Here is a 17,973-nt window from a genome sequence, read left to right as displayed (position 1 = left end):
CAGGGGCCATAGTCGCAGGGCAGGAGGCTAGCAACCAGGCTTCTCCAGTTCACAGTGGCGAAGTTGGTTTCGCCACAAGCAGTTTCAGAGAAACTGCTATGTTTACATTAGGGTTAATCCACCCTCTAGTGGCTCTCATTGACAGCCGCTAGAGGCGCTTCTCACTGTGAAAATCACAGTGAGAAGACGCTGCCGTCCATAGGAAAGCATTGAGAAATGCTTTCCTATGGACTGAATGTGAGCGGCTCTTGCCGCGCATGTGCATTCAGCGCTGACGTCGGAAGAGGGAGGAGATTTCCCCATTGCCAAAGGAGACCGGCGCTGGAGAAAAGGTAAGTGATTAACCCCTTCCTCCCCCGTCAGCCCGGTGGGAGTGGGACCCTAAGGGTGGCGGGGACCTAAAGACCCTATAGTGCCAGGAAAACAAGTTTGAAGTATGGCACACTGCAGCTAAAAGGAAAAACCATCATACCAACGTGTTTTAATTAGTTTTCTAAGTAGTAGTACCAACAACAAAAAAATATATATATCACAAAGAACCTTTTTTTTTTTTTAAAGCTAAATGTACGTTATAAAGATGCCCAGGCTACTTATTATTAGTTTTAATTAAAGTATAAGCTTTCCTAATAGCCTTTAACTAGCTCTTGCACGCGCACCCTATTGGCGGGGGCGAGCGCAGCACAGCAGCTGCCTTATCGCAACAAAGACTCGCGGACGCGCACCAGTGAAACGAAACCTTTGCGACGCCTTCCCTGTTTTGCGCAGTGCGCAGGCGCAGAAACCTGTGTGACCCGGGCATGCGCGCCTTGTGTCCCGGCGAACCGCGCATGCGCGGCTATTTAAAGCCACAACAATCGGGTCAGTCGTTGTTGACACGGAAGAACCGTGATAGCAGTAACAAAACTGGGGCTGTCTTCTTCACAAAAACATTGGGACACTTAACCTGCTGTTATATTCTGACCAGTTAGCGGGTTCTGCTGGGTGAGAGCCTCCAGTCCTTCAGGGTGGCTGGAATGTGACTATGTGACTTGGTACTGAGCAGACACAAAGGTCCTTCTAAGGCAGCAGGTGGCACATACCTCTATAAATATAAAACAGTGCACTTGCCACAGTCAGGACTGGGTGATAGGCACCCCCAAGCTCTCTAAAGGGTATGAGGTGATGAGAGTGGTCCTCCTTTGACTCATTCTGGTCCCAAAATGTCTCACTGGCTCTTTCCATGGTCAAGTTCCATCAAGAAGAGGGCATGCAGGTATCTTCTCCAGCGATACCTTGGGCACTACTTGGAGGAAAGGCTGAGCCTTGACCAGTTGAGCTTGGACCTCTATAATGGAAGTGGCCGGCTAACCGATATACACCTGGATATTTGGGTAATAATGTTTTACTTGTTTGTGTTCTTATTAGTTATAAAGTTCCAACGCATTCCGCAGCACTGTTCTACTCAACAGTTTCTGAGCCTGTGGTGCTTGCACTCTACGGTCTCCATCTGATGGTATCTGGGTGCATGTTGATGCTTGTTTAATTTCAGTTGTTACAAGATATTTTGTAAGATAAAGTTGCCGTTAAGGGTATTTTTTGTGAATAAGGCACGATACTTGGGTATATTTGGACGTATAATAATAATAATAACAACGCTGTGTTAGGGATTATTGCGAAGTAAAGAATTGTGTTGAATTGAAGTTTTAACTTGAAGTACCAAGCTACAAAAAAATTGCAGAATTTGAGACTTTTTCTAATTCTTTTCCATAGGCCTGCCTTTTGAACTTTGTTTTTCTTTTCACTGCTGCTCAATGTTTAGCAAATAGTTGAGCAACACTGTTACATATAACTGTACAACTATGAAACTGTGATAATTTATGATTCTTAATAAATATCAACCACAATTAAATACTTGATATTTTTAAGGGACAAGTATTAAAAGTTAAAATATTAGGAGAGATTTATCAGGGCAAAGAGGTGCTATTCTGAGGCAAATAGCTAAATAAGGAACAATTACCATGAAACAATAGACTTGTCTCTCAACGTTTGGGACTTTTACCCTAAAATAGCCTCTCTGTTGCCTTGGTAAGTTTCCCATTAAATTCAGTTTAGTACAACGTCATGCTTCATTAAATGAATCATACAGACGCTAAGAAGAATCTATACTTAGAATGCAAATTGCTCATATGTAAACATGATTTTATCCATTCATAAAATAAGAATGTGAAAATAGTTAATTTCCTGACCAAGTAAAAGAAAACATGTATATTATTGTTCATTTATGTGTAATTCACTGAACATTTACATAATCTTAGTATATAGGTTGTTTAGCAATTTTCTATAAAACAAAAATGCAAAATAAGAAAACTTCTTAGTGGAAATTGGATATGAGTTTTTGATCAGGCTAAACATAGCGATATAATAAAACCCTTTTAAAGTGGGACTTTCATTTACAAAATATATTAATACCAAGTACTACTTCTGGCCTTTGTAATCAAATTTAGTTTCTATATGTATGGTGGCACAATAATTAGACTAATATGTGCTGTATTGATTGCTGTGGAAAGCTCGTTAATCTGCGTGATCAGAGGTATATGTATAAAAATAATGTAAAGTACAACTCACATTTCATCTATACATTTATGGAGATAATGTATACAGTACTGTATATGAAATGTTGTGCCCCATTTGATACTGTGTCCTGATTGCTTGGTAGGTGTTCTTAGCATCATACAATAGCCTCCTGCTCAAGAATAGCAAAGTAAGATTTAAAAACAAGACAGTCTCAATTGTCTTACATACATGGTGTTCTAATGTTAACATTTTTGTAAATAGCTCAAAATATACCCTTTTGTTTAGAAGTATATTTTTTAGCTCTAGGATTCTTTTACAACAGCTGATATTTCTAGCAGGGAATCTTGTCATTCAAAATTGTTGCCCAATAAAGTTCCATTTGTCCTTTATGCTGTTGGCAGAACCAGTGTCAAAGGAAACAAATCAATTGGCTGTGTGGTGTCCCCAGGACCTCATAACAGATGGAATAACCTACCTCTTGAAGAAAAAAACAAAAACCCAGCAAAGGATTTTTTTTTTCTCTAGGGACTCTGTAGTAACTAGGGGAAGTATATCCTTCTGTCTTTATCATCCACTATGCAGGCTTAACGTGACGCTACCACGAAAACATTCTGCAAATCTTCATCTTCACCCAGTAAAAGTACACTCCTTGCACCATAATCACCATGGCGTGCTGTAGTGTTTATGGTGCCAGGCGTACCTTGACCCTACCCCAATTGTAAATAGTTAGACCGTTTTAGAACCGTTTAACTTCTTACCTGGGGGCTGCTGGAAGCTGCTCCCTGACTCCACTACCATCGATGGCCAGAAGCTCTCTGTTTGAGCTAAGTCCAGTAGTGCACAGCTTAGTTTATTGGCTGAGAGTGATCAGCTGACACTATCAGCAAATGAACTAGCCGTACACTGCTGAATTTAGCTCAGTTGAGCTAACGGAACCTCTTGCTTAAGAACTTTTGGAAGGAAGGAGTGACACCTGACAATACTTCGATAAGACGTTAAACTGTTCTATAACAGTCTATTTAGAATGAACTCCCTTTCACAGAAAGCCTTTGAATAACTTTGCTATTAAAACCAACACGGGAGTTGTTGTTTTTACAACAACTTGAGATCTAGTTTTTGTTTTATGATGAAATGAGAGATCATAAATGCACATCTTAGAGTAGCTCATAAAACGCCTGACTTATGCTTAAGTGCTATGGGGCTCATATTAAGTAATCTGACATCTAAGTAGATTGACTGCATTAAGGGCCCTGCAGACATCAATTGGAAAATGGGGCTGTCTTTGGCCTGTATGTTTATTCATATTTATCAAAGTCATTATCATATCTTGGGCAAACATGCCTCTTGGTAAATGGCTAATAATTGTGAAATAAAGGATAGTGCTGTAAATATTTGTGATTCCTTCAAGTGTGCTCTTCTACCTGTACTTCACTTTTTTCACTCAATATAACATTATGAAAATCATCTGTATCATTATTTAGTGTTCATTTTTTGCCCATGCATCATATGTTTATGTTAAACTTTGTCCTGTTCATGTTCTCCTTGGGGTTGATTAATGGTAGCCTAAAGGCATGTGACACTGAGTTACTGTATCAATAACAAATAATATCTTTTGTATGGACATACTGATGTGCTGGGTTCTAAACTTCATATCCCATCCTTCTGCTGATAATATTTATTGGTTGTTTACGAGCTGGTGGGGGCTTCAAATTAAAGACAAAAAAATGTAAGATGCTTGAACTGAAAATTGGGACCTTTCGTTAAAGTGTCATTAGTTTGTCTGTTTTGCATTCGACTAAGAAGTGGGATCTTAGTATACTGACAAGAACTGGGATCTGGACATGGCCACAGAAAAATTGTACACGGCATTGAAACTCGTGTCCATGCTGGCCCCACGGTCTGCCAGTGAGAGACTCTTACTTTCAGCTCCAGCACAGCATCCTGAGTAAGAGTATTGGGTTCATATCACTCCATCCCAGTACTATGTGCCTGGATACCAGGTAGAGATGCCTTGTAGGCATCACAGAAACTACGCATCCCTTTGTTTTTGTTGAACTGTTTGGAAGTGGTTTGACAAAGTCCATGGCTTCTCCTTGGTACCCAGCTGCTGCTCTTTGCTCAGCTGCCTTGATATTGCAGAATTAACACTTCTGTGTTGTTTATTGTCAATTTCTTCCAACCTTGACGTCTGTGATAGGCTAAGAGTGGTGGGGGTAGATTAGCCCAATGCTCTCAGCCAGTCTGTTTAGCTCAGGAAGGGGCGGTCTGTCGGTGCAAGGAAAAGCCCCAGTGTTTGTTAAACTACTCCCCAGTGGTTTGCAAAGTACTGAGGGGCAGCATTCTTGTCTCGTAACAACATAACCACTACACTTAGTAGTTGTGGTTGTTATGTTGCTTTTCCTTTAAAGGGAAAGTAACAAAAAATAAATTCTTATTTAAAGGGGCAATACTACCTGGAACAATGTTTCAATACATTATGCAGGTAAATAATTTTTTAAATGGGCAAAAACAGACACTAGAACTAAACTGAAAAAATAGCCTTTTCTCTATTGCTGCTATCTTGGCACAAGCAAAGAATTGACAGACCAACTCTCGGCCTCATTACTCTCTCATACAAACCTGTAGAAGAGGAACTGAACATGCATGCAAGTAACATCATGACATGTTACACAGGCTGAAAAGAGACATGCGGCCATCCAGTTAAGCCTTTAAACATCCCCCATGCCCCCAATCACCATGCTGGAGGTGGGTGCTTGCTCGCTAAAAGCAGCTAGCACTGTCATTAAAGGGACACTATAGTTACCAGAACAACGAAGATTTCGTCTAAGGCAAAGCAACGTTTTTTTTTTTTTTTTTTTACTGTAAGAACAATAAGGATGTGGAATTCTCTGCCTGAAGAAGTGGTTTTATCAGAGTTCATACAGATGTTTAAACAGCAACTAGATGCATACTTGCAAAAACTGAATATTCGAGGATATAATTTTTCAATGTAGGGCAATCGCTTCTTAATCCAAGGATAAATCTGACTGCCATTCTGGGGTCAAGAGGGATTTTCTCCCTAGTTTGTTGCAACATTTGAAGTGCTTTAAACTGAGTTTTTGCCTTCTTTTGGATCAACAGCAAAAAACAAATGTGAGGAAGGCTGAACTTGATGGACGTAAGTCTCTTTTCAGCTACGTAACTACAGCTCATTGTATTTGTTCTGGTGAGCATAGACAGGCCCTGCAGGCATTTTCATGCAAACACTATCTTTTCATAGAAAAGGTAGTGTTTACTTTAAAGCCTAGAGATACCTACAGTGGCCACTCTTCAGATTGCTGCTTGAGGTGCTTCCTGGGGTAGTGCTGCACAGTGTGCAGCAGTGACGTTCAGCGTCTACATGATGCATTGATTCAAAACTTTCATTTTTTCATAAAAAAATCATATAGATGCATTGATTCAAAACTTTAAATACTAGCGATTGGGCAGCTATTGAAATTATGTGACGGCTATTTTGGAATTAAGAAGGAATATTTTTTCTCCCAGTTTGTGGCAAAATTAGAAATCGTGTTTTTTTTCACCTTCTTTTGGAATAAGAGCCAATAACAGAGATGTGTAAAAGGCAAAACTTGATGGATGAGTCTTTTTTTTTTTTTCTTCAGCCTGTGTTACTATGTATCTGTCATTGATTTGCTGGGAAGAATGTTTTGTCCTTACCTTGTTTTTCAGCTTTCCTGGAAAGCTAAATAATTTATTGCAACACTTTCTCTGCAGTAGAAGAATAAAACTAAATCCAAATTATGCTCCTGAATTCTAGAAAACAATTGTCAAAATCATATCTAGACAGAAAAGCACGTGCATTGGTTATGGTGCCAGGAATGCCCTGGTTCCACTCTGCCCCAATGTAAGCAGTCCAACAATTGGCTAACAATTTGACAATATACTTGGAGTCTTCTGAGCTATGCCTAGACTTGGCTCAAGGCAGACCGCTTCCAGCTCTAATGGAGGAGGCAACTGGCTTCTTGCCAGACGCCAGGAAAATTGCCAAGCTGTTAAAAGTGCAACTGTAGTGGTTATGGTTCTTGGAGTGCTCCTTTAAAAAGTGTCTGTATTGTACTACAGTAATTAGAGCCACTTGTATTCTGTAGGGGTTTTGTTTGTTTTAAAAGGACAGGTAATTTAAATAAAGTGATGCTTAAAATGCAGTTCTTAACATTTGTTGTTGAAACAGACAGATCCCGATGTGGGTCTGGTGGCCACGGGCTGCAGGTTAGGGGAGTTTTACACACCTCAGGCTGCCCCGTACGGCCGCTGCCATCTTCATGCTGCTGTCCTCTTCTGCTCCTGGAGCTTCAATTGCCAAAATGCACATCAGTGCTGTACTCTCGCGAGACTGTAGGGATCCGCCATAGCCAGAGCCTGAATTTCATAGCTGTTGTTTATCATGGTTGCTTAGATTTCACAAAACGATGACAGCAGAGCTTGGCTTTTGTCAACTTTGACAAGCTTCGTCTTATGGTCACTTTCAAGAAATCCCACCACAGTCTTGACCAGTATTTCATAAGGAATATGTGTTTGTAAATACTGAAAAGTGACAGTTGACTTTAAAATAGAGGTACATTATTATTTACAAACCCAGTGATAAGGACACCGTGGTGTACTAATGCTGCACTGTGTGTGTGTATTGCTGTGTGTGTGTGTGTGTGTTTGTGTGTATTTGTTGATAATAGGTGTATTGTAATTGACCTTCTAAGCAGTGTACAGAGGCTGTGATTTAATATCTGCTTTATTTCTTTCATTGGGATTTGAATGACACTTATAAGATTTAAAATTGTAAAGCCCTTCACAATGAGTTAGAAATATTGCAAAATATATATATTTTTTGTTTTAACAAGCAAGAAAAGTCCTTACGAAATGAAAAAATGTAATTGACAATTCTTTGAATGCCCTGGCTTATTCCACGAAATAAACCTTGTTTCATTTACTGACGCAAGGATTGAACAAGCTCCAAAAAGTCCTCAGCTGTCAGTTTCTATGTCGGATTCTAAGGACACAGTGTGCTGTCCAAAATCCTAGAATGTAATGTTGGTGTTATAACCCCTTAACTGCCAGAAAGTGCAAAGTCAAACATTCAGCAACATGTTTTTAGCATATGAAATAATAATGACAAGGAAATGGTTTCTAAATATGTCATGCACCTCTCATTTAGTAATTGACACTCATCATAGACTATAATCACTTTCTAAATTGAATTTGTCACATCCTATACATACCTATCTAGTGCGTATGTACTGGAAAATGGGTGGTGTTCCCATTCATCTTTTATCGCTCATCCAGCGTAGTGTGTATGTGTAGAACATAATGTAAAATGTAACTTATTGGTATGTGTTAAACTATGCACTATGATAAACATTTTCTATCTCTTCCTGTTTTTTTCTTTGTCTGTCCTCCATGACACACATTGTCTAGCCTACTTTTATTTTTATTGAACATCTCATTGGCTTTGCATACATTTATTGTAGCCATTTTTACTTACCCACCCACACACCTATTGTCCCCATTTTTGTCTCTCTGTTTCCTGGTGGTGCTACTCATGACATTAAACTCTTTTTCCTTTTATCCCAACTTTACATCTCAGTCAGTGAATGAACTTCTGGACACAGCGGGAGCTCCACTAGAGATTGTCGATGGATTTATCGGGAGCATTTCTGTCACCATCCCATGGTCTGCCCTTGTCACTGAAAACTGTACTGTGGAGGTGTCTCAATTGCAGGTTACTCTGCGTCCTAAATACAGAAATGGTGAGAACCCACTTTATTTTAAAGCACTCTAAGGCACTTAAGTGCTAAGTGTTTTGTGTCCTGGCATACCAGATAGATACAGGAGTGGTGAGTGCTCTCTTCATGTCATTTATTATGATTGTAGATTAGGTACTGGTTCGTTTTGGGTCATCCAAACAAAATGTGAGATCCACCATGGTGTTTCTTAGAAGAGTGGCAGTGAACCAAGTACCAGCTACACCAGGTTCTAAAACCGTAATTGCATACATTTTAACTACAAAAAGTTGCTCTTTTGTGCATGCAAAAATAAGTCTATAGGTTTCTTGATAATTTATTGTTGCCAATACCAATTACAGATAGGTGTATACCCCTTGTCAGCCGTAGTATGTATTAAAATGATTGATACTTACTCTGGAATGTAGTGACTCAACGCAGGAATGGAGAATTGACAAGCAGACATTAGAGAATAGATCGCTCAGTATTATATATATCACACCAGGGTGGAAGAGCCTAATGACATTTTATTGTCAAGATATGGCTGTAAAAAGCACTGATATGCACTGTGAAACCCCCTCTGCTGTTCTCAAAAAACAAACTGGGATATTTCTTCAGTATTTAATTTTTTTTATTTGGTTGCCATTGGTTTAGATCATGGGTGTCCAACTTTTTGGTTTCCCTGAGACGTATTGAGCGCAGAGGAATTGTCTTGGGCCACACATCAAATATATAATACAGATAATGTATATGTCACGGGTTCGTGAGTCTATTGCTGTTATTCCTTCAATCCTCAACTAGTCCTAATTCCAGATGTGCTGAATTATTATTATTATTATTATTATTATTATTGCCATTATTATGGCGCCAACAGATTCCGCAGCACTTTAAAATGTTATGAGAGGGGGGATTTAACTATAAATAGGACAATTACAAGAAAACTTACAGGAACAATATGTTGAAGAGGACCATGCGCAAACTAGCTTACAGTCTATAGGAGGTGAGGTATAAAACACATTAGGACAGGAAATATCAATCAAATAAGGTGGGAGTGAAGCAGAGCTGGAGGAGAGAATAAAGTGCTGTCCTATAGGAGAGGGCAAGAGACAGGTGTGCAAGGTAGAGGTTACTCTGGGGGTCATAAGCTTTCCTAAAGAGATGGGGTTTAAGGCACTTCTTAAAGGATTGAAAACTAGGGGAGAGTCTGATGGGGGTAGGCAGGCTATTTCATAGGAAGGAAGCCGCCCGCGAGAAGTCCTACAAGTGCGAGTTAGCCGTATGGGTGCTAGCAGCGGTCAGGAGGTGGTCACGGGCAGAGTGGAGGGAATGACGAGGGGTATACCTATGGATCTGTGAAGAGATATAAGAGGGGCTAGAGTTGTTCAGTGCTTTATAGGTATGGGTTAGCACTTTGAATTGACTCCTACAGGATACAGGAAGCCAATGTAAGGACAGACAGAGGAGTGAGGTGTGAGAGGACTGACTAGAGAGGAAAATCAGTCTGGCGGCGGCATTCATTACCGACTGTAGCAGGGCGATACGGCTTTTGGGAAGACCAATCAGGAGAGGGTTACTCTAGTAAGGAATTACTAGAGCATGGACAAGCTCCTTGGTAGCACCTTTTGTAAGAAAGGGGCGGATGCAGGCTATGTTTTTACGTTGAAATCTACAGTATTTGGCAACTCCAACCGAGACAGGACGAGGGGAGGAGGTATCCTTGGAAAAGGAGACAATGAATGAGCGTTGGGAAAGAGGAAATCCATGAGGACAGAGACCAAGCCATTGAAGAGTTTGAAGGAGCAGAGCATGATCAACGGTGTAAAAGGCAGCAGAGAGGTCAAGAAGAATTAATATGGAGTAGTGGCCTTTGGATTTAGCTGTGATTAGGTCATTAGTAACTTTGATAAGAGCAGTCTCAGTAGAGTGGAGAGGGCGGAAGCCAGACTGAAGAGGGTCAAGGAGAGAGTTGAAATTGAGGAAGTGAGACACACGGGTAAAAACAAGTCTTTCCCGAAGCTTTGAGGAAAAAGGGAGCAGGGATATGGGACGATAGTTAGAAGGTGGATGGGGTCAAGAGCTGTGTTTTTTTTTTTTTTTTTTTTTATGTGTTTTTTTTTTTTTGCAGGATAGGTACTACAGTGGCATATACAAAAAGAGAAGTCCTGCGCTCACTCCCATCACTACTGGGCCGGCAGCAATGACTACAGTACACATCAGCCCCAATATATAGTAAAAACCAAAGAAAAGAAAAAGTTACATGCGCTCTCTCCTTAATCCCTATGTATATTTAGACAAATGGAGGTCATTTAGTTTCTCCAATGGCCATTGGAGGGAATGTCCGCCTGCCAACGTCAAGGCAGACCCCCCTAAAGCGGGTCCTAACACTGACCCTTCAGCCTGCTTCCTTGAGCTTCTGGCAAAGAAATCTCTAATGAGACAGAGGGGTATTTTTTATATACACCCCTATATACTTATTAACCCTTAATAGAGAACACATGGGATGGGCGGCAGCATTGTAACAAGGCTGTGTGATACAAAGTAAATACAAATACAAAAAGAGAAGTCCTGTGCTCACTCCCATCACTACTGGGCCGGCAGCAATGACTACAGTACACATCAGCCCCAATATATAGTAAAAACCAAAGAAAAGAAAAAGTTACCTGCGCTCTCTCCTTAATCCCTATGTATATTTAGACAAATGGAGGTCATTTAGTTGCTCCTATGGCCATTGGAGGGAATGCCCGTCTGCCAACGTCAAGGCAGACCCCCCCTAAAGCGGGTCCTAATACTGACCCTTCAGCCTGCTTCCTTGAGCTTCTGGCAAAGATATCTCTAATGAGACAGAGGGGTATTTTTTATATACACCCCTAAAGTGGCATGTTTAAGGTCAGCAGGGACAACGCCAGAAGAGAGAGAGCAGTTGAAGATGTGTAAATATAGTGAAAGTATTACCTTTGTGTAGAATTTCCCCAAATTCAGGCAGAAAGAGACTTGGCAAGTTATAAGAGCCTCCAAAGCCACACAGAAGAGAAAATAGCACAGTCAGTAAAAAAGGGGGATAAAACATTTTTTTAGATACATAAATGAGAAAAGGAAAGTAAAACAAGGATTAGTTAGATTAAAAACAAAAGAAGGAAGGTATGTAGAAGAGTATAAAGGTCTAGCTGATTGGCTCAATTAATATTTTTGTTCAGTATTTACAGATGAAAATGAAGGAAAGGGGCCTCAGTTAGGAAAAAGGACAAATTAGTCATTTGTTACATGTGAGTTTACAGAGGAAGAAGTTCTATTTCAACTGTGAAAAGTAAAGACAAATAAGTCGATGAGGCCTGATGCAATACACCCAAAGTTATTAAAATAACTTAGTGGTGTACTAGCAAAACCATTTATTTAACAAATCATTGTTAACAGGAGTAGTCCCAGAAGATTGGAAATTAGCGAATGTTGTACCCATTCACAAGAAAGGTAGTAGGGAGGAGTCGGGCAACTATAGGCCTTACTTCAGTAGTGGGGAAAGTGATGGAAACCATGTTAAAGGATAGGATTGTTGAACATTTCTAATACAAAATCACAGGGGTTTCCTTCCCACAAGTCATTGTGTTTGAGAGATAATTGAGCTCGAATTAAGCTAATCCAATTCTCTCTCAAATAGGAAAACCTACAATTTTTTCATATCACAAAAATGTATGAGAACAGCATTGGAACCCCACAAAAATTATATTCCCGAATAGCCCCGATCTGAATGCACAACATAACCAAAAAACGGATGCATAACTAAAATAAAATAAACCCTTCTCTCTTAATAGGTCGTGGAACTGACCTTACTTATACACTCAATTTGAGTAAAAATAATTTATTCATAAAATGCAGACAAATACATCAAAGAAAAGAAACAATAACTTTTGCATATGATAATATGTCCATGAAAAATAGCTAAAAAAAAGACAAAAAACAAAAAAACAGCCGCATAGAAAAAATATAATTATAAAGTCCAGACCTTATTTGGATGCTCGGCGTCCCGAGTCAGCAAAGGTGTATAATGCTGAAAAAATATGTCAAAATAGCAGTCCTCTTTTTCAATGAAAAAGCCGCTGAAGCGGAGAAACGCGTTTGGAGAGGTCTCACTCCCATTGATAACAGCCAGCATTTGGATTATAAAGAGGACTGCTATTTTGACATATTTTTTCAGCATTATACACCTTTGCTGACTCGGGACGCCGAGCATCCAAATAAGGTCTGGACTTTATAATTATATTTTTTCTATGCGGCTGTTTTTTTGTTTTTTGTCTTTTTTTTAGCTATTTTTCATGGACATATTATCATATGCAAAAGTTATTGTTTCTTTTCTTTGATGTATTTGTCTGCATTTTATGAATAAATTATTTTTACTCAAATTGAGTGTATAAGTAAGGTCAGTTCCACGACCTATTAAGAGAGAAGGGTTTATTTTAGTTATGCATCTGCTTTTTATCATATAGGTTGTTAGGTCTCCTATCTATTTACCCTAATCTCATCTATTTCTATTCAATCAGCGCTCCACTATATACACTTTCTCTTACATAACCAAAAAACGCTCAGATCGGTTCGGTAAAACGAAAGTTATGTTCGTGCATATATGAACTGGCTGCCTAGTAGAGGTGGTATTGTCAATTTCAAAAAGAGTTAAGAGGAGTCCCATCTCCTGTGACCGTTTATAAGTAATATAACTTTAAAAGCCCTTTTCTTACTTTTGATATTTCAATTGTTTAGTAGATAACTCCCAAACACCTAGTAGATAACTCCCAAATACCAAACACCTATACATGTATATACATATGTACACATAACCACAAATCTATACACACATAATCACAGACAATCACAGACCCATATCCACAATAACATACATACGCACAGATACACACACAATCACAGACATCTACAGACTCCTCCCTCCCAACACAGACACACAGACACACAGACAATCACTGACAAAACATACATAACAGTAACATACACACATTTAGTAGTAAAGAGGTCCAGCCAGCCTTCCTACCTTCCGACCTAGAATGCATCTTCTGAACCTGTTGGCTAGCAGTTGCTGCTGGGCTGGGACCTCTGTGCTCTTCCTGCACATGTCTTTTGTGCGCCCAGCAGTGATGTTATATCCCGGCGGCCAGCTCACTGCAGGGTATCCTTTTAATTAAGCTAGTTCTAGTTGGAATTCAACAGAATTCTTACTGAATAGAATGGTATTTTACCACTTAAACTCTGTCCACAGTCTGTCAATATTTGCCTTTTTTTTTTTTAACATTCTGTTACTTTTGAGTATTCAGTTGTTTATGTATTTCAAGCGTTTGGTTCAGCGGATCTCATGTTTATTTTATTATTTTTTTGATTTGTTTGCTGTGCCATTTTCATCAATAATCTTTTTGGTTGGAAATGGTTGGAAAATCGAAATCATGAATCAAACAAAACTGTTTGTCTGTTGTCTGTGTCGTTTGTTTCATTATGCGTCCATACGGCAGTTAAAAATGACAGAATTCAGATGATCCACCAATTGGCCAAAATTTATCCGAATTACAATTAATTTGAAACCGAATGCATAAGTATATTACTGGTTAGTATTCTGTTACAATTCAGCTCAATTTATTTGTGAACAAATTTCATGACGGTGAAATCCATTTTAAAAACACAGGGACCCATTCAGTTCGGTTCAGTTTTAGTGAATACGGTTAACCTCAGAGAAATTTTAGAAGATGAATTGAGCCAGATTCAGTTTGTAGTGAATATACCATATACCGGTAGTCTTTATACAAAAAGATGCACACCTTAGCCATTAATCCGAATCTCTTTATTACACAAACAAAGTAAATCAATCAAAAATACAAAACAAACACTGTTACAAGACGTGGTTATCCCTTGAGAAAGGCACTAGTAGCTGTGCCGAAACGTTGGGGTTTTGTTCTGTACACGTGTCCAATCCATTGAGGTAATATGCAAGTGAGCTTTAATGCCTGTTTGATTCAGAGCATATTTTATAGCCTCTGTCACTGGTTGTTATAGTCTTGTATCCGCGTTTGTTTTCTATTTTTGTTTGTTTTGCTTTGTTTGTATAATAGAGATTTTGATGATTAACTAAGGTGTGCATCTTTTTGTATATAGTAATATGTTGCTTGGCATTAAGGGATGCCTCTTTAAGATAGCACTTATAGATGTTATGTGAATTGCATCCACTTTCCAATTGAATTTGTTTAGTTACGATTATTATACCCTATATTCTGAAACAGTTGGGCTTAAAGGGACACCCTGGGCACCATAACTTCATTGGAATGTAGTTGTTTTGGATCTGGAGCTCCTAGGTGCTAGATTACCTTCAGGAGTTAGTTATGCTGTAGTTATTATGGTACCACGAGTGCCCTTGTGCCATTGTAAGTAGTCAAACTGTTTTAGAACAGTTTGACTTACCGGCGGAAATACCAGTCTGCCGCCTGTCAACTCAGCCACTCCACATGAATTAGAGAAAAAGAATAAAAAGAGGAGGGGGGTGCTATATATATGAAATCACAGTGTTATACTTATATTTGTACACAGGTGGTCCTGTCAAAGATCTGCCGAATCGATCTAAAAATAAATTTTGTACATAGCATAATACTGTATAACACAAATGGTGAATGAATATGGTTTGGTATTGGGTCACTCACGATCTCCAAAGCCTATTGTAGCAGGCTTAGACTGTAACAGCTCTTCATAAGGTCATGCAGACTATGATTTTCAAGATGTTCCACTTTTTTGATTTCTCCCCGATCACATCAAAAGCTCCAATAGCCAAATGGATACGATTAAAGGGATTTATTCAATAAAATAACAAATTCACGAAGTGATAAAAAAGTGTAAAAGTACAGGGCACAACGCGTTTCGACTCTAGGTCTTCTTCTAAGGTGCATATGGTCCGGACAGTTTCAAACTCTTTAAATAAGTCCGGTGTTGCCGGTTTTCCCGGGCAAATTTTCAATTCACTTCCGTGTTGTGACGTCACTTCCGGGTTCCTCCGACGTGACTTGCGTCGGTGACGTCATCGCGGATAAGTTCGTATTCAGTCCTTGACCCGGATACTGCTTTACTTTGACGCCATCTTTAAAGGTGGCAACTTATTTTATAAAGTCCACTCTTCGGTAAGGGAATTAGAGCCATTAAGAATAGCTAATCCACATCTTACTGTGCAAATATACAAATCAGATTATGATTAACGAAGTACACTTTTAGTTCTAAAGGTGGTATCTATTTATTCTACAACATAAGTAGAGAACACAGGTGTGGAAACGGTTTTGTCCAAAAGATCCTAATAGGTAAAAACATATATATGTATATATAGAAAAAAAAAAAAAAGTTTTTATTTTTATATAAAATTTAGAATAATAAAAAATATATATTTTTGAATAATAAAATAATTTTTGAATAATACAAAAAATTGTTTTATAAAAATACAAAGGGTAAGAGTAGTCCAAAAAGGCAAACTTATATATAGAGGCTGGAAGGGCTGATCTTCTAAATAAGGGCTGCCATCTCGAAGTCCACGTTGAGTCCGCCCGGAGTTAATGTCTCCAGGTCAAAAATCCATCTCATTTCGCTACGACTCAACGTGGACTCGATTTGGCCTCCCCTCCAATGGGATTTAATGGACTGGATCCCATAGAAATTAAGCCCTGCCGGATTCCCACCATGGACATTCAAAAAATGTGAGGAAACACTGTGTTTTAAAAAACCTCTCCTTATGTTGTAGATGTGCTCACGTATCCTTATTTTTAAATTCCTTGCTGTTTTCCCCACATATTGGAGTCCACAAGGACACGTGAGCAAATACACTACATTTTTAGTGTGACAAGTAATGAAGGAGTTGATTTTGAAATTAACAGAGCCAATCCTTGATTTAAAAACTTCTATTCTTTTGGGTTTCTTTCCAATATTTTTACAGCCCATACATTCCCCACAATAATGGAAACCTTTCTGTAGGGCTTTATGCGAAGTTAAGAAATTCTCTTTAGGTTTCAATAATTCTAAATGACTCGAAGTTAATTTCTGCTTTAGATTACAGGCTCCTCTAAAAATTAATTTGGGTCTCTCATTGAGGTAGGGTAGAATTTCCTCATCCTGTTGCAGGATGTGCCAATGTTTGTTGAAAATTCTTCTTAATTTCCCGTGGTCTTGATTATAATTGCATATGATGGGTATTTTATCATCCTTCTTCTCTAGTGTTTTTGATTTATATTCTAATAATGTGTCTCTTTCCATATCTCTAACTTGTTTTATCTCCTGATCTAGAAGACTGTCACAGTATCCCCTACTTACAAACTGTTTTTTTAAAATTTGGGTTTGAGAGTCAAAATTTCCTATTTCTGTACAGTTTCGCCTCATGCGTAGAAACTGGCCTCTTGGTATATTGTCTAGCCATGGGCGAAAATGACAGCTCTCTTTATGAATATATCCATTAACGTCTACTGGTTTGAAGAAGGTGCAGGTTTCTATGGTGTCATTTTTAACAAAAATCTCCAAATCCAGAAAATTAATTTTTTGTTGACTATATTCTTGGGTCAGCTTTATATTCCACTCATTTGAATTAAGAAAATTAAAAAATTCCACAAAGGTAGAGTAGCCTCCTCTCCAAATAATAAAAATGTCGTCTATATATCGTCTATAAAGGACCAGGTTCGCACTCCAGTCATGCTGGGAATACACAAAAAGTTTTTCCCAATAGGCCATAAATAAATTAGCATAACTGGGTGCGAACCTGGTCCCCATAGCTGTCCCTCGGCGTTGCAGATAGAAGTCCCCCTCGAACCAGAAAAAATTATTCCTGAGAATTAGGGAAATTCCCTCCATAACGAAATCTATTTGGTCTTTAGGGTACAGACCAGATATTTCTAGAAATGAATAATTTGCCTTGCACCCAATGTCATGGTCAATACAGGTGTAAAGGCTCGTGACATCACAAGTAATGAGTGCAAAGTCACTTTCCCATCTAAAATTTTTTAATATTTTCAACAGGCTCATAGAGTCCTTTAGATATGAGGGGTTTTCTTTTACTAGAGGTTGGAGGAGGGTATCTATGTATTTCGATAAGTTGGACAAAAGGGAGCCCACTCCAGAGACTATTGGTCTCCCCGGGGGATTCTTATCGTCTTTGTGAAGTTTCGGTAATACATAGATCACTGGAATTTTTGGGGACCTAATATTCAAAAAGTCATACTCTTTTTTGTTAAGGATTCCCTTTAGAAGGCCTTGATCTAAATAATTTACAAATGTTTTTTGAATATCTTGCTGGGGATTATTGTTTAACTTGGCATAAGTATCTTTGTCTTCAAGTTGGCGATTAATTTCTGCCACATATTTATCCCTATCCATCACCACTACCCCACCACCCTTGTCCGCGGGTTTGATCACTATTTCAGGGTCTTTCCGTAAATTTTGTATTGCCAATAACTCTAGTTTGGTAAGATTATTCTTTTTATTGGCTTTTATCTTTTTTAAGTCTTTGACACATGCTTTTTCGAAGACCTTCATTGGGTTGGATTTTAGATGAATGGGGTAAAAGGTAGAGGGGGCTTTTAGGCCTGTATGTACAAATTCCCCTGTTTCTGTAGTGCTGGGGTTTCCCGTATTGATTTTTTTATCGAAAAACTTTTTTATG

At 38.8% G+C, this 17,973-nt stretch overlaps 1 protein-coding gene across 1 annotated transcript in view; it reads left to right on the top strand.

Moving 5' to 3' along the window:
- The first annotated feature begins 826 nt into the window (after positions 1–826).
- ATG2A (autophagy related 2A) overlaps positions 827–17,973 on the top strand; it is a 108,629-nt gene continuing 91,482 nt past the window's right edge. Inside the window, exons 1-2 of the mRNA XM_063438841.1 lie at positions 827–1,370; positions 8,171–8,333. Coding sequence (XP_063294911.1) covers positions 1,200–1,370; positions 8,171–8,333 — 334 coding nt within the window. The 5' untranslated portion in view covers positions 827–1,199. The remainder of the gene's footprint in view (positions 1,371–8,170; positions 8,334–17,973) is intronic.

The sequence above is a fragment of the Pelobates fuscus genome, chromosome 12 (assembly GCF_036172605.1).
Source record: "Pelobates fuscus isolate aPelFus1 chromosome 12, aPelFus1.pri, whole genome shotgun sequence".
NCBI lineage: Eukaryota > Metazoa > Chordata > Amphibia > Anura > Pelobatidae > Pelobates > Pelobates fuscus.
Note: the sequence above shows the minus strand (reverse complement) of the source record. Positions and strands in the feature narration are given on the sequence as shown.